Here is a 23,092-nt window from a genome sequence, read left to right as displayed (position 1 = left end):
AAAGTCACATGACTTTTCTCAGCCTCAGTTTCTTTATCTGTAAAAAGGAGATAATAATAGCACCTCAGAGGGTTATTGTGAGGATCAAACAAGATAATATCTATAAAGTACTTTGCACACCTCAAAGGGCCATACCTACCATTATTATATGCTTCGGAGAAGTTGAGGGTGAGACCTCAGAAAAAAAAGTCACTTGGTAACCTTGGAGAGAGAAGTTTCATTTGAATGATGAGGTTATAAACCAGATTGCAAAGGGCTGAGAAACGAGTGTGAGGTGACAAAGAGGAGGCAGCTTTTTCTAGGAGTTTGGCTGTGAAAGGCAGGATAGCTTGAGGGGACGGCAGGTCAAGTGAAAAGTTGTGTTGTTTGTTTTTAAGGATGGGCTGGAATCTGGGCATGTTTGTAAGTGGTAGGGAAAGAGTCAATGGATAAGGAAAGACTGAAAAATAGACATAAGGGCTGAACAAGAGGGTCTCTGAGTTCTCTTCCAGCTCTGAATTTATGGATGTAGGATTCTAGGACTGAAGGGGCAAGCAGGGTCATACAGGGTCATAGAGGATATGGAAGGTGACAGGCTCAAGGAGCCCAAGAGAGGACTTGGTGTTTACAAAGAGTCATCTGCAGAGGAATAAGGCGTTGATCACCAAAGGAAAAAATGTAAATGTAAAATGTAAATGTGAAAAATGTAAAGAAAAAAATGAGAAGAGGGAGTGAGAAAAAAAATGAGAAAAAAGCAAAGGTAGGATTTTGGAAAAAGCCTACGATAAGAAGGTTGGAAGATACATTCATGCACACACATACACACATATGCAAAGTCAATGCATTTTATACCATGTAAATTATATTTTTATGCACAGATAAACACAAACAGATAACAGACTCACATTCACTGAAAGGCCAATTATTTGAGCAAGTGACAGAGAAGATGGTTAATATGATGCACGGCTAACTAGCTGGGTAACCTCCGTCAAATTTCTTCAACTCCAAGCACCCCGATTTTCTCCTCTGTAAAATTAGGCAGTTGACTAGCCCCATCATACCCCCTTCCCACTTCCCCCAGGGAGGCTAGCTCTGAAGGGCTAGGATACATACAGAGGACCAGCTCCCCCTAGGGGCCTCAGGGAAGTAGCACAGAGCTGGCCTCTGGTTCCCAAATATTCTCTACACTCCATCTCCTGTCTCTTGGGGTGGTACAGAGAATTTCCCAATGTCACTAGGGAATGTCAGGGCCAGGACTTAAATGCAAACTTGTGATTCTACAACACTGTACATGGCATTGTTTTCAGCAGGGGATCGCTGACCTCCTACCCTTCCCAGGAGCAGAGTGGCTTCCGTAGACTCCCTGGGGAGCCTTCTAGCTCTACTGGACCTGCCTGGAGGGTAACTTCCTGAGGAGTGGGTTGGGGAGGAAGTTTGGCTGAACAAGCTTCATGCCTTAAAGCGGCTTTATTGGAAACCCACAATCAACAGGCCCTTTCTCTTCTTTTCCATTGAGGGATCAAGACCTCCCCTGTGTGAAGAATTCTAAGTATTCTGATCTTCTCTCATCATCTGGTCCCTGAGAAGACTAAAATAAGAGCCTAAAGAGAGATTGGTCTCATCCCCCACTCCCTTCAGAGGCAGAGAACAAGAAAATTGAGCCTCATTTAGTAAGTATAAAAAATTAGGGTGCTGATCTACTTAACCCCTTTGATCACTATTCAGTGCAATAGATGTATTTATTGACCACCTACTATGTGCCCAGACCTCAGCGAGGTCCAGTGGGGAACACGGTGCGAGAAAAAAGTGTGGCCCCTGCCCTCAAGGGGCTTACAGTCTTTTGGAGGAGAGGAGACACACAAAACAACTAGAGAGCAATGAACATCACCCAAGAATCCCTAGGTTCAAGTCTCACCTCTGACACACATTGGCTGTGTAATCACTTAAGCTCTCAGTCATTTAGTCAATTCTCAAAGACTATGAGTTATAGAAAAGTTGCTGACCTGCCTAACTAAAGTGGGTTTCTTAATTGGGAATAATTTATACCAACGGATTCAGAGGTCTAATGCAAAAGACCCTGCAAAACCCATCACTTAAAGGCAGAAGTCCTTCATTCAAATCTAGGCTCTGACATTTGCTAGCTGTGTGACCCAGGGACATTGCTTCACCTCTTGGAATCTCAAGGTGCTTATTTTTTTAAATCTATATTTAAAAAAATATTTTTATAAAAGGCACTAGAAAGGAAGCTTGACCTAATAGAGGCTTAGGGTCAGGAACAACTCAGTTCAAATCCTGACTCTGTATCACTTAGCACAGCACTTTACAAAGTGTGTTTTGTTGACTGACTGACCATGGGAGAGCTAACCTTTTAGGTTAGTCCCAAGCAAGTCTCTGAGACTGCAAATTATAAGGGAGTTTCTTAACCTAGGATTCCCTATACCAATAAAATCATAAATTGAGTCCTTATTCTTAACAAATGGTAGAGTGAGGTGATTAGTTCAGATTAGTTCAGAAAAGGATGGGGGACATCAGTGGAATTGGAGGAGGGAGCAGAGAGCTCCATGGAGGAAATGGAACCTGATCTGAGCCTCAAGTAATGTGTAGGGTTTGGTTCTACAGAGAGGGGGTAGAGCATTAAAGTGGCAGGGAAGGACATGGGCAAAGGTTCAGAGGTAGGAATTAAGCTGGTGAGGCAAGCATAGTTGGAATTATATCTGTTCTTATAGAGGAAAAAAATCAAGTCCCAGAGAGGAAAAATTATTTGACCAAAGTCATTCAGCTAGTAAGTGACTGAACTGGAAATAGAACTCAGGTCTTCTTGCTCTCCCACCTGGTGCTTCCTCCTATCCATCCCACCCCCATCCCTAGAAAATGAGATTTTTTTTTGCTGTTGTTTTTGTTGTTCAGTCATTTTAAGTCATGTCTGACTCTTCATGGACCCTTTTGGGGTTTTCTTAAAAGATACTGGAATAGTTTGCTATTTCCTTCCCCAGTTCATTTTACAGAGGAGGAAACTGAGACAAATAGGGTTAACTGACTTGTCCAGGGCCATGTAGCTGCCTCTCAAAAAATAAGATAGAGAAATATAAAGAGACCTTTTGAGGCCTGGGCTGATACAAGGCTAAGGGGACATCTGAAATCACAAGGTGGGCTTTTACGCCCCAGGCTGCAACTCCCCAGATTCAGGCCTTACCTAAAGGATATGTGATCCTTTGCTCTTTTGAAAGATAAAGCAAACAGCAGGTTTTGGAAGCAGGGAAGAGACTCACCTCATAGATGTTGAATTGACTCTGCCCACGAGCCAGTTCCCGGTAGCTAGTGGTGAATTCCCCAATGAAGTCATGACTGCAAGGGAAAGCAAAACAGACTGAGCCTTAGACTAACTCTCCTCCCTCTGCCCTTTTCCTCCCTCTCCTGACTCCAAAATATCTCCCTCAAAAGATATCCAAAATTCCACCATTAGAGCTTCATTCCTTCCTCTCTCACTCGTCCCTTCTTTTGTTCTTGGCTCCAGAGTTTTGCCTTTGCTCTATGACTTTTCTATCCCATCAGCTCACAGTGAATGTAGATAGCAATTGTTTCTGTTTTGACCAGAAACCCTGATGGTTTTCCCCTCCCAGATTGTGTTTTTTTTTAATTAGGTAAAAAAAGCTATTCTCTGCCTCATTTCTTACCCTAGCCTTAATCACTGAATGGGTATTGCCTCAGTCAAACTGAGAACTGTTAAAGGCCTTAGTTTAAAAAGGCCAAGGTGTCCCACTGCATCCTGGGCCATCTCCAGTCGTCCCTATCCATATCTGGCCACTGGACTCAGATGGCTCCAGAGGAGAAAGTGAGGCTGGTGACTTTGCACAGCCCTCCCTCACTGAAATCCAATTCACTTGCATGTCATGGCATCACCTCCCTGATGTCATGGTTCTCTTCGAGAACGAAGGACAAATAACAACATCAATGGCTTTTTTGGAGGAGGCCAGAAACCCTAAGGAAGGCAGCTCTGGAATAGAATGCATATTCCATATGCGAATTAAGGGAAGGCGTGATAGGAACATAACTCTGATGTCAGAAAAACAGGATTCCAATCCCATCTCTTATGCTTACTACCTGGTGACCTTGGGCAGGCTAGCTAATCCTTCTGAGCCTCAGTTTCCTCATTTGTAAAATGGGGAGGTGGAACTAGATGACTTTCAGCTCTAAAGCTATGCTCCCATGAAGCTCTTTGACCCTGAATGCCCAAGGAAGGAGTGAGAATCGAGGTGGGTCACTGACTTCACAGTTTTGCCCTGAGTTCACCCCCTCGCTACAGTCCCTGGCCTCCTCATAGACCTACTAACACCCTTACAAGAGGAGAATGATTCTTTTTAGTGAGCAGAGTTGCCAAGCACAGCCTTCAGTACAACTTGGAGAAATTTGACCTCTGACTCCTGGCCCTGAATCCCACTGGCTCCATGAAAAAGAGAACCTCTAATGGTAACTGCCACTGTATCAATCCCTTTAATGAACTAAAGTAGCCGAAGCCCAGAGCTCCTGATTAGTCAGTCAACTAGCATTTATTAAGCGCCTACTATGTGCCAGGCTATGATGTGCTAAGTGCTAAGGATACAAAGAATGGCAAGAACAAAACAAAACAAAAAACAGTCTCTGCTCTGGAGCTCATAGTCTGGGGAGACAACGCGCAAACAACTGTGTACAAACACACTATTGTTTGTTGTTGTCGGTCAGTCCTTTCCAACTCTTCCCAACCCCATTTCGGGTTTTCTTACCAAAGATACTGGAGTGGTTTGCCATTTCTTTCTCTAGCTCATTTTACAGATGAGGAAACTGAGGCAAACAGGGTGAAGTGACTTGCCCAGGGTCACACAGGTAGTAAGTGTCTGAGGCCACATTTGAACTCAGGTCTTTCTGACTCTAGGCCTGGTGCTCTATCCACTGCACCACCTAGCTGTCCCCAAACAAGTTATAGAGAGGATAAGTTGGGGTTGATCAACAGCATGAAAGGAGATTGGGAAAGGTTTCTTGTTGAAGGTAGGACTTTAGCTGAGAGTTGAAGGAAGCCAGGGAAGCCTGGAGGAGCAGGTGAGGAGGGACATAATTCCAAGGTGGGAAGGTCAGTGAGTACACCTGAGAGGCAGGAGATGAGCATCTTGTGCAAGGCACAGTCATGAGGCCAATGTCACTGGACTGCAGAGTAGCTGGAGGGGAGGAAGGTGTAAGAAGCCTAGAAAGGGGGGAGGGGGCCAGGTTAGGAAGGGCTTTGAATGCCAAACTGAGGATTTTCTATTTGATCCTGGAGCTAATAGGGAGCCCCTGGAATTGATGGAATAAGGGAATGATACTGTCAGAAAGATCACTTTGGCAGCTGAGTGGAAGATTGACTGGAATGAAAAGAGATTTGAGGCAGGCAGGCTAGTCACCAGGTTATTGCAATAGCTGAGGCATGAGGTGATGAGGACCTGCACCAGGGTGGTGGCAGTGCCAGATGGGGCATATTGAAAATGTGTTATGGAGATGAAAAGGGGAGGACTTGACACTGATTGGATATGGAGTGGAGAGAGAGAGTGAGGATTCTAGGATGATACCTTGGTCTCAAGCCTGGGTGGCTGGGAGGATGATGGCTGAGTAGAAAATAAAATAAACCACACCAAGTAGGGTTCTATGTGACTCTCATAGGGTCATGTAGGAAACTATCCCGTCTTCCATTCTCTAACTCCTATTCCCTATTCTCCATCCCCATGCCTCATTATCTATTCCTCTTTTATAGACCATATTCCCATCACCCATTTCCTTCTTCCCATCTGCAGTTCCCCATTATCTATCCCTCTTTTACTAGTCTCATTCCCCACCCCTCATTTCCTATTCCCCATCCTCAGTCCCTTCCTTGTCCTTTCCTTATCCTTCATTTCCCCCATTCTGCATTATCCATCCCTCTCTGACACCCTCATTCCCTGTCCTCCTCACCTATTTCATTCTCTCCATCCTTACTCTCCTACTATCTTTCCCCATCCTCTACTCTCCATTTCCCACACATATATTCAAGTCCTATCTCCATCACACATTTCCTATTCCTCATCCTTAGTTCCCCATTATCTATCCTTCTTTTACCATTTCCATTCCCCATTACCCTTTTCTTATTCTTCATACTGTCCTCCTTATCCTTTCCCCACCCTTCATCCCCACCCTCCATGATCCATCCCTCTTTCACATTCCCCATTCCTCATTCCCCATCCTCCATTCTCATCCCCATTATCTATTCCTCCTTCATATTCCCCATTTCCATCACCCATTTCCATCCTGTCCTCCTTATCCTTTTCCCACCCCCCATCCCCCATGGTCCATCCCTCTTTCACAGTCCCCATTCTCATCAATTTCCAATCCCCCATCCTCAGTCCCCCATTATCCAGTTCCCAACCTCCATTTCTCATTCCCTATCACCCCCACTGCATTTACCATTTCCAATCACCCATCCATTTCCCATTCCTCACCCTCCACCTCCCATTCCCCATCTTCTATCCCCCACTTTTGATCCTCCATCTCCTGTCCCCAATTCTCCTCTCCTCTCATCCTCCACACCACAACCAGGCCCAAGATTACACACACATATATTCAAAAACGGAGCAGCCAGTAGCATTTGCCTTGATCTTACTCTTGAAAATATGCTTTTAATAGGCTTTGCAAAAAGAGTATCACTTTTGCTCACACCCCCTCCAACCCATCCTTTTTACCTCTGCCAGAATAACCTCCCCCAAAAACCCCAAACCTCAAAACCAGCCCTCCAGCTTCTCCTTCTTACTTGGTGAATAAAGTATAGACCCCTCCGCATAGTGCTCGAGGGCCTCCACACTCTTTCCTCCACTCTCTATTTGCAGCCTCATATCATATTACTTCCCTCCACATAATCCATGCTCCTGCCAAATAAATCACTTTACATCTCTGAAAAACCGTGGAGTATCTGGAGAAGCACTGAATTTGGAGTCCAAAGGGCCTGCAGCCAAACCAATCTGCCGCTTACGAAGTGTGTGATCTTGGGCAAGTCCTCTCCCCACCCTGGGCCTGAGCTTCATCACCTGTAAAATGAAGGCTTTGTTCCAGAGGATCTTCCAGGTCCTTTCCTTGGGCTCTTTGTGATGCTCCTTGCATACATGCCATGCTCTTCCCCACACACATGCCTTTGTCTCCATTGCTCCTGATTCCTAGAATGCCTGCTGAATTTCTAACCATCCTCTGAAGCCCAGTTTATATATCTTCCTTTCCAAGAAGCCTTCTCTGACCCCCCCCCCAAGTCAGTAAGGACTTTAAAAAACATTTTGCTAATACCTCCTAATGCACTTAGGATGGGGATAGGGGTGCAGACCTCTGGTTTCACTCTTATAGGTTATTCCTAGATAAAGGAACTCCCTCTAGCACCTTCTCTGGGACTTAGAGGCTTAAAGAGTTGCCTAAAGCACTGAGAGGTTAATTAATTTGTCCAGGGTCACACAGTAAGGCTGTGTCAGAGGAGAGACTTGGAAACTAGGTCTCCCTGGCTCTGGGGCCAACTCAATCTCTTCTGATGCACTCAACATACAATATTTTAGAAGCCATTTGTGCAGATGTTATATCCCACTAGGGCACAGTATGGTCCATGACAGCAGGCCCTGGGCTAGCTATGGTTACATATTTATGGTTCCCATATATTATGTAAGTGTGTGTGCATGTATGTGTGTGTGCATGTATGTGTGTGTGTGTGTGTGTGTGTGTGTGTGAGAGAGAGAGAGAGAGAGAGAGAGAGAGAGAGAGAGAGAGAGAGGAGAAAAGGAAAGGAGGGAGAAAGCAAGGGAGAGAAAGGAGAGAGAAGAAAGAAGGAGAAGAAGAAGAAAGAAGAAGAAGAAGAAGAAGAAGAAGAAGAAGAAGAAGAAGAAGAAGAAGAAGAAGAAGAAGAAAAGAGAGGAGACAGAGAAGGAAGAGGGAAGAAAGGAGAAAGTGAAGAGAGAGAGAGGAGAGAGAGAGAAAAAGAAGAGGAGGAGGGGAAGGAGGAGGAGGAGGAGAAGAAGAAGAAGAAGAAGAAGAAGAAGAAGAAGAAGAAGAAGAAGAAGAAGAAGAGAAGAAGAAGAAGAAGAAGAAGAAGAGAGAAAGGGAGAGAGAGAGAAAGAGGAGTGATAGAAGGAGAGAAAGAGGGAAAGAGAGAGCAAGAGGAAAGGGAGAGCAAAGGGGAGAGAAAAGGAGGGAGAGGGAGGAAGAAACAGAGAGAGACAGTGAGAGAAAGGGGAAAGAGAGAAAGAGAATAGGAGAGAGGAAGAGGAGAAGAGAGAGGGATGGAGGGAGGGAGGGATGGAGGGAGGGAGGGAGAGAGCTAGAGCCAGAGCCAGAGAGTGTTCTTTGGGGCTCAGCACAGCAAATCTCAAGGTGGCCAAATCTCCAGAGCTGTAAAAAAGGTGAGAGGGAGGCAGAGGCCCCAGAAAACCAAGAGGAGATGTGAGATGAAGGGATCGGCGGGGAGGCAGAAGAGCAACACCTCTTCAGCAGGCTCAGAACACCCCGGATTGCTTTTTGCCTGTCTTTGACCCTAACATTTATCACAGTGCTTGGCCCATAGTAAGGGCTTAATAAATGCTTATTGACTTCTCAGGCAACTGTGGAAGAAGGCCTAGAGCAGGTTCCTCACCCCCGGGCCCTAACCAAGCGACTGAAGCAATAATAGCTTTTATATGCATGTGCGTTTATACATTTTTACAAAGCATTTTACCTTCTGTGAGACTGCTTACTGCTGTTCTATGAAATATATACAGTAGGTGGTATACATGTTATTATCTCCTTACTATGGATGAGGAAACTGAGGCCCTGGGAAAGGAAGGGATTTATCTAAGGTCACATAGCTGGTAAGTGTCTGAGGCTGGATTTGAATTCAAGAAAATGAATCTTTCTGACTCCAGGCCTGGCATTCTATCCACTGGGCCACCCAGCTGCCCCTAAAGTGCTAAGCACTTTGAAAATATATTATCTCATTTTATTCTCACAACAACCCTGGGAGGTAGGTGATATCATCAATCCCATTTTACAGTTGAGGAAACTGAGTCGAACAGAAGTGCTATACAGCTAGTATAGTATCTGTAGCCAGGGTTATACAGCTAGTAAGTATCTGAGGCTGGAATTGAAGTCAGATCTTTGTTTGTTGCCTTGAAATCCCTTTAAAATATTTTGCATACATTTCATAAATTTTCTTACTTGTATATATGTATTGTACATACTCTGTATTTACTTAACTATGTATATGATATATGCACCCTTCCCCACCCCAGCAGAACAGAAATCCCTTGAGGGCAGAGACTATTTCATTGTTGTTGTTTTTTTCCTTTGCATTGCCAGGGCCTACCATAGTGTCTGGCACAGAGAGAGCACTTAATAAATCCTACTGTAATAACTAAATGCTTAGTAAACGTAATTGGATTGAATTGAATCCAGATCTCCTGATTCTCAGTCTGACACTTTGCTCGGAGACTTTAGATTTCTTGGGAATCAAACAAAAAGGCCCAGGACCAAGAAGAGACTTGAATTCAGGATGATGGCGAGAGGTATCCAGAGTGGCTGAGAGGGCCAGTGAGAATCATCTACAAAGCAGAGTTCTGTTATCAGTCGATCAATCCACAAGCCCTTATTAAAGAGCTTACTATGCGTTAATTCTTGGCACATTCCTTTCTGAACCTCAGCTTCCTCATCTCCAGAATAGGGATTCAACAACAAACATTCAACAGATCATTCCCCAATTGAGAAATAGTCAAAGGATGTGAACATGCAATTTTTAGATGAAGAAATTAAAGCTATTTATAGTCATATGAAAAAATGCTCTAACTCACTATTGATTAGAGAAATGCAAATCAAAACAAGTCTGAGGTACCACATCACACCTATCAGATTAGCTAATATGACAGAAAAGGAAAATGATAAATGTTGGAGAAGATGTGGGAAAATTGGAACACTAATTCATTGTTGGTGGAGTTGTGAACTGTTCCAACCATTCTGGAGAGCAATTTGGAACTATGCACAAAGGGCTATAAAACTGTGACCCTTTGATCCAGCAATATTACTACTAGGTCTGTATCCCAAAGAGGTCATAAAAAAAGGGGAAAGGACCCATATGTACAAAAATATTTATAGCAGCTCTTCTGTGGTGGCAAAGAATTAGAAATTGAGAGGATGCCCATCAACTGGGGAATGGCTGAACAAGTTGTGATATATGAATGTAATGGAATACTATTGTGCTATAAGAAATGATGAGCACGCAGATTTCAGAAAAACCTGGAAAGACTTAACATGAACTGATGCTGAGTGAAGTGAGCTGAGTGAAGATCAACTCTGATAGACTTAGCTCTTTCCAGCAATACAATGATCCAAGACAGTTCCAAAAGGCTCATGATGGAAAATGCTGTTCACATCCAGAGAAGGAACTATGGAGTCTGAATGCAGTTCAAAGCATTCTATTTTCACTTGGTTTTTTTTGTTTTTTGTTTTTTCTTTCTCATGGTTTTCCCCTTTCGTTCTGATTCTTTTTTCACAACATGACTAATGTGGAAATATGTTTAACATGATTGTACATGTATAACCTATAGCAGATTGCTTGCTATCTTGGGGAGGGGAGAGGGAAGGGAAGGATGGAGAAAAATTTGGAACTCAAAATGTTACAAAAATGAATGTTGAAAACTATGTTTACATGTAATTGGAAAAAAATAGAATACTATTACATCCAAAAAAAAGAAAGAAAAAAAGAAAAAGAAAAACAATAACAAACATTCAATTCCACAAACATTTCAATATATTCTTCTAGGCTCTGGGGATATGAAGACAAACAAACCTGATCTTTGGCCTCAGGGGGTTACATGTACACAGATGAACGTGTATGTGTGTATGAGAGACAGACAGACAGACAGACAGAGACAGAGAGTGTAGATCCATGATTTTGTCAGTGATCTATCAACACAGATCTGCATCTTGGGCCATCCCGGGTCGTCTTGATCAATATCTGGCCACCGGACCCAGATGGCTCTGGAGGAGAAAGTGAGGCTGGTGACTTTGCCCAGCCCTCCGTCACTCAAAACAAAGTCAATTGCACGTCATGTCATCATCCCTCTGATGTCATGGTACTCTTCAAGAATGAAGGACAAATCACACACGCACATCAACACGGATGAGTTGCTGCTCCACAACTTATAGTCAGAATTGCGTGGGGGCCCTGAGAAGTTAAGAAACTTGTTCAAGGTTGAACAGCCACTATGTAGCACTTGAGGCAGGAATTGAACCCAGGTCATCCTAGCTGGCACAGTGGATAAGGTTGCCTCTTTGTCATTTGAGGCAGTACAATGGATAGAGAGTTGAACCTGGAGTCAAGAAGACTTGAGTGCAAATCTTACCTCAGACACTTACTAGCTGTGGGATCAGCAGCAAGTCACTTAAATGTTCTTTGCCTCAGTTTCTTCATCTATGAAATGAGGATAATAATAGCCCCTACCTCCCAGGGTTATTCTAAAGACTGTTGTTGTTTAGTCATTTTTCTGTTATTATGGCCTCTTCATGACCCCTTTTTGGGTTTTTCTTGGCAAAGATACTAGAGTGATTCTGCATTTCCTTCTCTAGCCCATTTGGCAGATGAGGAAACAGAGGGAAACAGGGTTAAGTCACTTGCCCAGGATCACACAGCTAATAAGAGTTTGAGGCTGGATTTGAACTCAAGTCTTCCTGACTCCAGGTCCAGCATTCTATCCGCTGCCCTGTTATAAGGATAAAACGAGATGTTTGTAAAGTGCTTTGCAAACCTTAAATTTCTATCCAAATTTTGGCTATCATTATAGTTGTCGTCATTGTTGTTAATATTATTATTATCCCAACTCCCAGGCCTGTCCTCTATGCACTACACCACACCTTCCTCTCATCTGGGGACATGGGTGGATAAGAATACTTACACTGATTAACTCATTGGGTTGTTATGAGGAAAGCAGGCTATAAACCTCAAAGGTCTCTATAAATACGAGCTATTGCTTAGTAATCATTTGTAAGGCCCCTCCCAGCTCAAAACCTATGACCGCAATAATCCTATGATCCAGTACCTTTGATTACCTTTGCTGCAAGACTTTGCTTCTCTATGACTCTCCTTGGCCATGGTCAGAATCATGATGGCTCAGGGAGCTACCCTGAATGTGCACTGCTGATAAGTAAGTTGGTGTGGGGTAAAGTCAGGAAACTACCTTCTTGCAGCCAAAGCCCCAAGGCGTCGGGCGTCACTGGGGCTCACGCTGAGACATTGCTAAATGTTGAACCCAACTGGTGGTTCGTAGGAGCTCAGGATCATTGATTTAAAGTTGGGAGGGCAGAGACCATGTAACCCAACTCCCTTATTTCACAAGTGAGGAAAGGCCCAGATCAGACAGGGAGGGAGACACAAAGCTATGACTCACAGCCAGGTTCTCAGCCCCAAATCCAATGCTTTCTTCAATGGGCAATGGTCTAGGTGGGTAATCAAACATCCCTGGCTTCACTCTGCCTCCTTAGTTAGATCCTTTCCTTGCACTGAGCAGCCAGATGGTGCATGGATGGAGTGCCTGGATTGGAGTCAGAAAGACTCCTCTTCCTGAGTTCAAATCTGGCCTTGCACACTTGCTAGCTGTGTGACCCTGGGCAAGTCACTTAACCCTATTTGCTTTAGTTTCCTCATCTGTAAGACGAGCTGGAGAAGGAAATGGCAAACCACTCCAGTATCTTTGCCAAAAAAATCCCCAAAAGAGGTCATAAAGAGGTGGACGTGACTGAAATGACTCAATGACAAAAACTGTGTTTTGATCCTTTCAAAATAAATCATTTTTCTCTAGTGCTTTAGGGCAGGTAGGTAGCACCATGGAAAGAGGGCTGGGCCTGGAGTCAGGAAGACTCATATTCCAGAGTTCAAATCCAGCCTCAGAGACTTCCTAGCTGTCATATCCCATCTATCCACTAATGGTGCTGGGCATGTAATCAGTGTTGATAGGCTGATAGAGAAGTGAGAGTTTTTCAGTTGTTTTTTAATCATGTCTGACTCTCCATGACCCCATTTGGGGTTTTCTTGGCAAAGATGCTGGAGTGGTTTGCCATTTCCTTCTCCAGCTCATTTTACAGATGAGGAAACTGAGGCTAACAGGGTAAAGTGACTTGCCCAGGGTCACACATCTAGTAAGTGTGTGAGGCTGGAGTTGAATTCAGGAAGATGGGTCTTCTTCACTTCAGGCCCTGCCCTCTCTCCATGGTGTCACCTACCTGCCCCAAAGCACTAGATTAAAATAACTTATTCTGAAAGGATGAAAAAGCAATTTTTGTGGCTGAGTCATTTCAGCCATGTCTGACTCTTCATGACCCCATTTGGGGTTTTCTTGGCAAAGATACTAGAGTAATTTTCCATTTCCTTCTGCAACTCATTTAACAGATGAGGAAACGGAGGCAAACAGAGTTAAGTCAAAATGCAATTACAAAGCAATATAAAAATTCAATTCCACAAGCATTTATTAAGTTCATTCTAAGTATGAAGCACTATACCAGACACTGGGTAAGGTATGAAATTTAGAGAACAAAAGACCCCCACATTCATGAAGCTTATAGTCCAAACTCAATCCCAACTCAACTCCATCTCCTGCCTGCTCCACCTTCTCAGTAGTTCTGCCCACCTCAGGATGACTCCGGCCGTGGGGCCTGCTCTCCTGACTGGTGAGCTTCTGACTCAGAGACAGCCATTTCTTCAGAGGTCTGAGCCATAGTCCCCCCATGTTCCCAGTTCATCTTACTCTCAGAATTGCTCCATCTCCTCAGCAGCTTTGCCTCTGTGTGGGGATTCTCCCCCTCTCCCACTTCCCAGCTCTTCTTTATATTCTGTCTTCCTCTATTAGAATGTAAGCTTTTTGAGAGTTGAGACCAACTTGTCTTTTTTGTATTTGTATGCTCAGGCATATAGTAAATATTTGATATTCTGTCTCTCTCTCTCTCTCTCTCTCTCTCTCTCTCTCTCTCTCTCTCTCTGTTTCTGTCTCTGTCTCTTTTTCTCTCTCTGTCTCTCTCTCCCTCCCTCCCTCTCTCTCTCCCTCTCTCTCTCTCCATCTCTCTCTCTCTCTCCTCCTCTCTCCCCCTCCCCCTCCTTTCTCTTTAATCTCTCTCTCTCTCTCTCTCTCTCTCTCTCTCTCTCTCTCTCATCTCTGTCTCTCCCCCCCCCTTTGTTTCCTCAGCCTTCTCTCTGAATAGACATTATACAAATTGATACACACTTAATCATTCTGAGGAAGAGAAAGACTAGGTGATGAGAGGCAGCCTGGAATCATAAGTGGAAGGCTAGTGTTGGAGTCAAGGTACCAGTCCCATTCCTGATGCATACTGTGTGTGCAATTCTATCAAGTCACTTCTCTGAAATCCAAGCAACTCTCTATCACCAAAAAAAAAAAATGCAAAGCATGTACCAATTTGGATTGGTAGAGGGTATTTCTTGGGAGTTTCCTATGCCATTGAAATCTCAGGTCTGGTTAAAAAAAGGGAAGAGGAGAGGGGCATTCCACGGAATGTGTAAAGATAAAGGGAGGGAAAGAAGCAAATTATACGGAGGGCTGAGAGTCAGCGTTGGTGGGGGAAATAAGGTTGGTGAGGTGAAAAGGGAGAAAAATGGAGCCAGGCTGAGGAATTTGGATTTGATGGCACAGATAATAGCGAGTCACTGAAGTCCTGCCTTCTCACTTCCCTATCAGCTCTCAGAATTGACTACATGCCCAGTACTGGGATTGGGCAGATAGGATATGGTTTCTGCCTTTGGGAGCTTTACACTTATAACAAGTACAAGAAAAATTAGGGAAGGCGAGGAAGACTGTCGTCAAGAGGAGAGATTGCCAGCAGAGAGGCCGATTAGGGTTGTTATCATCAGAGGTCAACGATAAAGTTATATGACTTGTTTATAACAAACAGACAAGGTAATCTTGGAATCTCAGAGTTAGAAGAGGGGGCAGTTAGGTGGCACAGTGGATAGGGCATCTGCCCTGGAGTTAGGAGTTCAAGTCTGGCCTTACTGGCTGTGTGACTCTGGGCAAGTCATTTAACTCCATTGCCTAGCCAAAAAAACAAAACAAAACAAAAACCAGAGTTAGAAGGGACTGGTAGCACCCATTTCCCCGGCCTTGGAGACTTACAGCTAGACTTCAGAGGCAATCTAGTTCAACCTCCCATTTTAGAGATGAGGAAACTGAAGCTCAGGAGGTCAAGTGATTTGTCAAAAAAAAAAAAAACCCACAGCATCAGAGGGGAAATTTGAACCTAGGTGAAAACACTCTTTCCCACTTTGCAGCCCATACCTAGATGGGAATTCCCTCTGAAAAATCCCCAAGTGATCAGTCATCCTCTGTTTTAAGATGGCTAGTGATGTGGTCAAAGGTATGCTGGTAAATATTTAACAACCAGCTCTCCAGTGTAGGGAACTCCTGATAAAGTACTTCCCCAGCTCTTCATCCACAATGCATCAGTGACTCTCGTCCTGACGATTATTGCTTTCTAAAACTGGTGTGGGCTTCCAGCAAAATGGGAGATAGAGAGTGAAATGTGCTGGAGCCAGCTCGAAATGGTTTGTGAGAGCCAGTTGTTAAATTTGCAGCGGGACTATTCACACCTCTGAAATTGGCAAAGGTTGCAAATCAGGGCTGGATATGTCCTCTTGTTTATCAGCCAGACTTAAGAAAGTAATGAGGAAGATGCTAATAAGGTAGATTTTTTCTTCTGGAGAAGAACAATTATGGACAGCTTTTAAGTTTAATCTACCTTATTTTTCTTCGTTGCTTTTTACATTTGTGACTACATTTGTGACCCCAAAGTGGTAGTTGGAGTCTCCAGTAGAGAAGACAGGAAACAACTGTCCTAACCCAGGCATGGAGGGCTGAGAGCCTAGACCCACATGATCACAGTAGACCTGGATGTTAAGAGAAGAATGCTGAGGAAGAGAGGGTTCCTGTCCAGGTAAGGCTGTAATGGACAACCTCTGAGGTCCCTCCCAACTTTCAGATTCTGTGATTCCAAGATGCAGAGAGCTAGGTTTCTGTGCTAAATAAGTAAAAGCTTCCTAACAATTTCTCCCTTTTTGATTTGACCTACAATTTCATCTGTGTAGGGAGACACTTCCCCTACTATTTCTGCAATGTATAGTCTTAGCTGCCTGGGGAACTTGCCCAGGTCACACAACCAGTATTTGTCAGAGATGAGATCTGAACCCATCAGTCCACAGAGGCGTGCCCTGTGCTGGTGAGTGACATGGACAACTATGGATGCCTCAGTGCCCAGGTGATCCACCAGGTGGGACCAGGTCTAAAATCCAAGATGGCTGTGTAGCCCCAGGATTGTGAACTGGTAGGTGGATAGAGAGGACCGGGGCTCTCATTTCATAGCAGTGGTCACCCTATGGAACCCTGATGTGCTCCTGGGCTCAAGGATCCTAGTGGGCTCACTACCTTCAGACTGTCATCACTCTGAAATAGGACTGATGGGTCCTAGTGCTGTCTTCTGGCCCAAGAAGAATAAAGTTTTTCCACATGATTGTATATGTCAAGATTTTAATGGATTAATAATAATAATAATGTGTTCATACAGTGCCTAGGTGGTGCAGTGGATACAGCACCAGGCTAGGACTCAGGAAGATCTGCATTCAAATCGGGCTTCAGACTAACTATGTGATCCTGGGCATTTGCCTCAGTTATCTTATCTACATAATTGGGATAATAATAGCCACCACTTTGCAGGATTCTTGTCAAGACCAAATGAGATAATGATTGTAAAGTGCTTAGCACAGGTCCTGCCGCTGTGCTATGCACTATATAAATGGTCTTGTTGTTCAATCATTTTTCAGTCATGCCTGACTCTCTGCGACCCCATTTGGGGTTTTCTTGGCAAAGATGCTGGAGTGGTTTGCAATTTCCTCCCCCAGCTCATTTTATAGATGAGGAAATCGAGGTGCACAGGGTGAAGTGACTTGCCCAGGGTCACACAGCTAGTAAGTGTCTGAGGTCAGATTTGAACTTCGGAAGATGTCTTCCTGCCTTCAGGCCCAGCACTCTGTGCACTATGGCACTGCCCTATATAAATGTTAGTTATTATTACCATTACTATTATCGTTATTATTACTATTATATAGCACTTTAAGGTTTGTAAACAGCTTTACAAATATCTCATTTTATCTTCACAACAACCCTGAGAGGTAGGTACTATTATTATGTGTGTAGGAATTTACTCCACTACAGACTTGAAGTTCGTTTATGACTTCTCAGACTGGGTGATTTTTGTCCACTCTCCGCCATGGATCCGACAGGGAGCAGAGGTTCTCAACCTGGGTTCTAGGCTGGGAATGATGGAGCTTGTCTTTGGTCTCTGCTGCTGGGGAAGCCAGGACCAGCAGGTCACTTGAGTCTGGGAGCTCTCAGCAGGTAAAACGGACTGCAGTCTCCACTAAGTCCGGCACTGATATGAGAAGCCCTTCCTTCCACAGGGAGTGGTGAATCACCAGGTTCCCTAATGAGTGGCAAATTGGCTCGGGTCAGAAAATCTGAGTAGATTAAAGCTTCTGTACCAATCAGAATTGGGATCAGGCCAATCAGTGGCTGATACACGTCTAATCTGGGCAAGATACAGAGATCCATTCTCAAAAAACAAAACACGGGGTTTTGTGAACTTAATTTCAAAAAAAAATTGTAATTCCATTTCAATATAATTGGTTTTTCTTAGAATTCTGTCTATTTTATTTTCTACGTCTAAATAAATTATTCTGAGAAGAGGTCTATGAGCTTAACAGACCGCCACAGCATCCAGGACACAAAAAATAGTTAAGAACCCCCATGGGGGAGACAACATGTGTAGCGGGGTTCAGCTGTAAGTCAGAGGAAAAGGCCCCATGGTCTTTAGGGTGAAACGACAAGACAGATAGCAATGCATCTTCTCTAGCAACATTTCCATTAATAAAACCACATCATTTCTGAGGTTGAACTGCTTGATGGTACCAAGAACTCTGGTATGTAGACTTTCTTTTCAGTGTATTCAGTAGCCATAGCTGCTGAGGAGGTAGGCCGGAGCTGCATCGTCTCCACAAAGATTTCTTCCCCAGAGGATGACTGTCTGGGCAGCCTGAAAGCAGGGCTGATACTAGGGCTTGGGGGGCAGCACACGGAAGCTGTTGCTCCCCCTAGTTCCTGGTCTTAAGAGCCCTACGTTTCCAAGTTGGGATAGGTAATGGTAGTGATGGTATACCCTTTTCCCACAGGGATTATTCCCCTGGACAGTGGCTATGGTGACTAAGCTAGAAGAAGAGCCTACGGTCTGAGGGGCAGTGCTATTCCTGTGGATATTAGATTTACATACCCATTCATGGCATGTGATGTTGTTGTTGGCCTAGATGGTAGGCCCCTTCTCCATAGAACTGCTCTTAATTATTACGTTTAGCTTCCTCCATTAGAATGCTTTCCAAGCTGTTGACTCTTTTTTCATAATTCTCTTGCATCCCTCTCATTTCTTTTCCCAAAGTTTCTTCTATCTCTCTTATATGATTTTAAAGCTTCTTTTTGAGCTCTTCCACAAGATCTTTCTGGGCTTGAGTCCCTTCCTATTTTTCTGTGGGGTTTTGCCCAGAGGTATTTTGACACTGTTGTCCTTTTCTAAATCTGTGTCTCCGTCTTCCTTGTCACCACAATAGCTTTCTACGGTCAGGTTCTTTTTTTGTGGTCTTCTGCTCATCTTCTTCTTCTTTTTTTTTTTGGCCTTTTTCCTTTCTTTTAAGTTTGAGCTCTACTCCCAGGGGGGCAGGAGCACCGTCTCCAGCTTCTTGTGCTAGTGGCTGCAGGCCCTAGCTATTTAGCTTTTTTGTTTTAGGCAATTGGGGTTCAGTGACTTGCCCAGGGTCACACAGCTAATAAGTGTCAAGTGTTGGGTCTGAGGCCAGATTTGAACTCAGGTCCTCCTGACTTCAGGGCAGGTGTTCTATCCACTGTACCACCTAGCTGCTCCCCCAGCTATTTACCTAATGCTGCACTGATGATGCGAGATCCTTATGCCTGGTGCTGCGCTGAGAGTATGGAGTGGGGGTTGGCTGGCACTGCCAGAGGCCATAGGGGTCTGGCAGCTTGCCTGGTGCTGAGCTGGGGCCCTAGTGGTAGTGTTTGGCGCGTGCTGAGGCCCGGTGGGGTGCTTCTGCAGTTCCCGGTGGCTACGCTGAAGCGTGAAGTGGTCAGGGTTCAGGAGGCTGCCTGTTTACTGGTGGATTTGATGAAGCATGGCGCAGGGGGTGGCAGGGGATGCTGGCTTGTTTGCTTAGGCACCCATAGGGTAGGTGTCTACTTATTTGCCCCGGGGCTGTGCTGAAGCACAGGGGGTCTGTCTGCTGGAGACAGCCTGTTTGCCTGGGGCTGTGCACGAGGTGGTTCTCAGAGCTGCAGTCTGCCAGTTAACCTGGTTATACTAAGGCATGTGGCGGAGGCCTGGTGTTGGCATTTGCCTGCTCCGCCACACTGGGGCTCAGGATATCCCACTGCTTTGCTGAGGTGGGCCTTGCTGCTGGCTTGCTGGGTTGCTTCCTATCCTGAGTGGCACTTTCACCAGAGTGAGACAGACCTTGCTTGATAATCCTTCAAGTTTCTTGGGCTGAGAGATTGTTTCGCTCCATTTTTTTTTTGCTGGTTCTGCTATTTCAGGGTCTATTTTGGGGCTCTATTTTATGGTTGTTTGGAGGTAAATATGCGAGAGTTGCGACGGTTTACTGCTTACTCTGCCACCTTAGCTCCTGGAAGTGTCTCCCTCCATTAGAATGTAAGCCCCTTGAGGCTAGCAGCCATCTGATCTGTTTATATTTGTATGCCTAACACTTAGCACAGTACCTGGCCCATAGTATAAACACTCAGTAAATGTTCTAGCTAGCTAGCTCATTGTTGGAAACATGCCACAATTTACTTATGACCTTATGTTCTCTTCATTGGCCTTTGGGTTACTTGCTACTTAAGAGTCTCAGGGTCAAGTCAAGTCAACTTATCAAGTGCCTACCATGTACCCAGGGGTAGGGAACCTGGGACCTCAAGGCCACATGTGGCCCTCTAGGTCCTCGAGTGAGGCTCTTTGACAAGGATTCAGTCAAAGGGCCACACTCGAGGACCTAGAGGGCCACATGTGGCCTCGAAGCCACAGGTTCTCCACGCCTGTACTAGACACTATGCTAAGTGCTAGGTACAGCACTTACTCATGATGGAGGCAGTGGACATGGTGGAAAAGATGCTGAATTTGGAGACAGAGACCCTGAATTCAAATTCAGACTCTGCCCCTTAACTATTTATATTTATACTATTTATATACTATATAAATACTATATATATACTATTTAACTATTTATATTTAACTATATTTATATAGTTCCCATTCTCAAGGATCTCCCAGTCTAATAGGGGAAACAGCACGTAAACAATTATATACAAATAAGATGCAGAGAAGAAAAATCAGGGAGCATCTCGGGGCGGGTGGAAGGCTTTAGCATTAAGGTGGATCAGCAAAGGCTTTCTACAGAAGGTGGGGGCTGTGGTGTTCTAATATTCATCGCCACACAGCATCCTAAAGCCCTGGTTTTATAAAGATGGGTTTCTGTGCTGGGCGGCCACTCGGGATCATTAAAAGCACTTCACAATTTTCCAAATGAAATTCAGCCTACTCTGTTCTTTCTATTCAGTGCTGGGGCCCGGCTCATCATCCCCCCACCTGCAGCGCCTGGCCTACATAGACAGTATTACGGATCCCTCCACGCGACAGGCAGCCAGCTGCATGTCCTCGTCTGGACAATATGCATTTTATATCCATTTGGGCTTTTCTGTATGCGCCGAAAGCCTGATTTCTTTTGAGCAATGATAGTTTCATAGATCTCAAGCTGAAAGGGGGAAGAGGAAGGGAAGGGAAGGAAACAAACATCTATCAAGCCCCTACTACGTGTCAGCAGCTGTGCTAAGGACTTCCACAAATATTATTTCACTCCATCCTTGTAACAACCCCGGGAGGTAGCTGCTTTTTACAATTGAGGAAACCGAAGCTAAAAGAGATTAGGTGACTTAGTGATGGTGACTGGATTTGAACTCAGGACTTCCTCACTCTAGGTCCAGGACTCTTTCCAGTGTGCCACCGGATGACAAAACTGAGACACCCAGAGGTTGAGTGACCTTCTCAAAGTCACAATGGCATTAAGGGGCAGAGTCTGGATTTGAATTCAGGGTCTCTGTCTCCAAATTCAGCATCTTTTCCACTGTGTCCACTGCCTCCATCATGAGTAAGGAGGATAGTTATCTGGGAACGTAGGGTAAAGGTCACCAGCTCTACCTCCTACCTCTTAAAACAACAATAATAATAATAATAATAAATATTTATATGGCACCTACTAGGTGTCAAGCACTGTGCTAAGAACTTTACAAATATTATCTCCGAGAAGCTAAGTGATTTGCCCAGGGTCACATAGCTAATAAGTATCTGAGGCTAGACTTAAATGCAGCTTTTCCTGACTCCAAGTCTGAGATTCTAACCACTTAGCCCTACTGTAGGAATGAGCAGTCTCTTAAAAAAGATAACACCCCCTCCCAGAAAAAAAGATGTTTCAGAAGTGAAGGAAGAAACACAGCAGAAGGCAGCAGCATCTCCTTGCCAGAGAAGCAGTTTCCTATGGAAGCTTCATGGACCTATAGTGATGCCCAGCATGCATTAGTGAGGCATAATGGACTTCTGAGAAACTGACCCAAGGAAGCCATGAGAGATGTTTCAGCTGGGAGATGGATTTGGGAGCATCTCCTCTCCTACCGGCGCATGGAAATCTGAGATAGTATGTTCCTTTGTCCGTGAGAAATGTCTCCTTTTTAATTAATGTGCTATCCCGTTTAATTAAATGCCCCTTTCTTTGAAATATCAGGTCAACTGGTTTGGTCTGGTGAGAGAAATTATAATTTCTCTCTTATAGTAATAACCAATTAATATTGGGGGTGGGGGAATCCAGGTTTTTTTTTCCCCTTAATATTTCCTCATTCAGAAATAAATCCCTGTAGATTATTCAGCCAGCTCTTGTAAAGGACATTGCTGATAAATGAGACTGCCCACATCTTCTGGGTACATGCTTCTTGTCCAGATCAACCAGAACACCTTAGGAGGAAAATCTCATCTAGTTGAAATTCTTTTTTTTTTTTTTGGTGAGGTAATTGGAGTTAAGTGACTTGCCCAGGGTCACAGAGCTGTTGAGCATTATGTGTCTGGGCCGGATTTGAACTCAGGTCCTCCTGACTCCAGGGCCAGTGCTCTATCCACTGTGCCACCTAGCTGCCCCCAGGTGGAATTCTTAACCCACCATCACCTACCACACTTCCTGCCAAAAAATGATATTTGAGCTGAGACTTGAAGGAAGCCAGGGAAGGCAGAAGTGAGGAGGGGGAAGGGAGGGAAGTCAGTTAACTCCTTTTGGCCTCAGTTTCCTCATCTGTGAAATGCGGATAATAATAGCATCCACCTCTCAGAGTTGAGAAGATCAAATAAGATAATATTTGTTATTCCTGGTAGAGTTCTTAACCCACCATCATCATCCACCATTCACTGACTGGGTGGAAGAAAGGTCTTTTTGTATAGATTGCCCCTGAGGAGGGTGTAATCTGACTTAAGGTGAATCTCTCCTTGTCTATAAGTGACATTATCAGAGTCACATACCTAGCCTCTCATTAGGATAGGCCCACCTCTCATTATAATTAATACTCATTAACTGTTAACCAATCAGAATTGATTCCCATCTGTCCGGAATACCCACTCTTCCTATGGTATATAATAGGCCTGTACAACATATGGCCCATGGGCCGTTTACAGCCCACCAAAGGATTTTGGGCAGCCCACAAAAAATGTAGAAGATGTAAAAGAAAGTAAAGATGTAACGAGTGCTTTGTCCATGCCCCACTTAACCCACCTTCCACTAGCCCCTATTGTGCCCATCACGTAACTAGGTGGGTGGGTTGCCACTGTGCCCTCTCTCCTGTTTGTTATGTGACCCACGGCAACCAACCATCGTCAGTCTAGCTCTAGTCACCTTTACTTGGAAAGTGAACCACAAAAAAACCTATCTGTGGTCTGA

General features: G+C 44.5%; 1 protein-coding gene across 3 annotated transcripts in view; it reads right to left on the bottom strand.

Moving 5' to 3' along the window:
• The window catches only part of CPNE5 (copine 5), a 200,061-nt gene that overhangs the window by 32,819 nt on the left and 144,150 nt on the right, over positions 1-23,092 (bottom strand). For all 3 annotated transcript variants that reach the window (XM_020999605.2, XM_078155396.1, XM_020999606.2), the window contains one exon: positions 3,249-3,324. In XM_020999605.2, coding sequence (XP_020855264.1) covers positions 3,249-3,324 — 76 coding nt within the window. The remainder of the gene's footprint in view (positions 1-3,248; positions 3,325-23,092) is intronic.

Source organism: Phascolarctos cinereus, unplaced genomic scaffold (assembly GCF_003287225.1).
Source record: "Phascolarctos cinereus isolate Bilbo 61053 unplaced genomic scaffold, phaCin_HiC Scaffold_5;HRSCAF=322, whole genome shotgun sequence".
Lineage (NCBI taxonomy): Eukaryota > Metazoa > Chordata > Mammalia > Diprotodontia > Phascolarctidae > Phascolarctos > Phascolarctos cinereus.
Note: the sequence above shows the minus strand (reverse complement) of the source record. Positions and strands in the feature narration are given on the sequence as shown.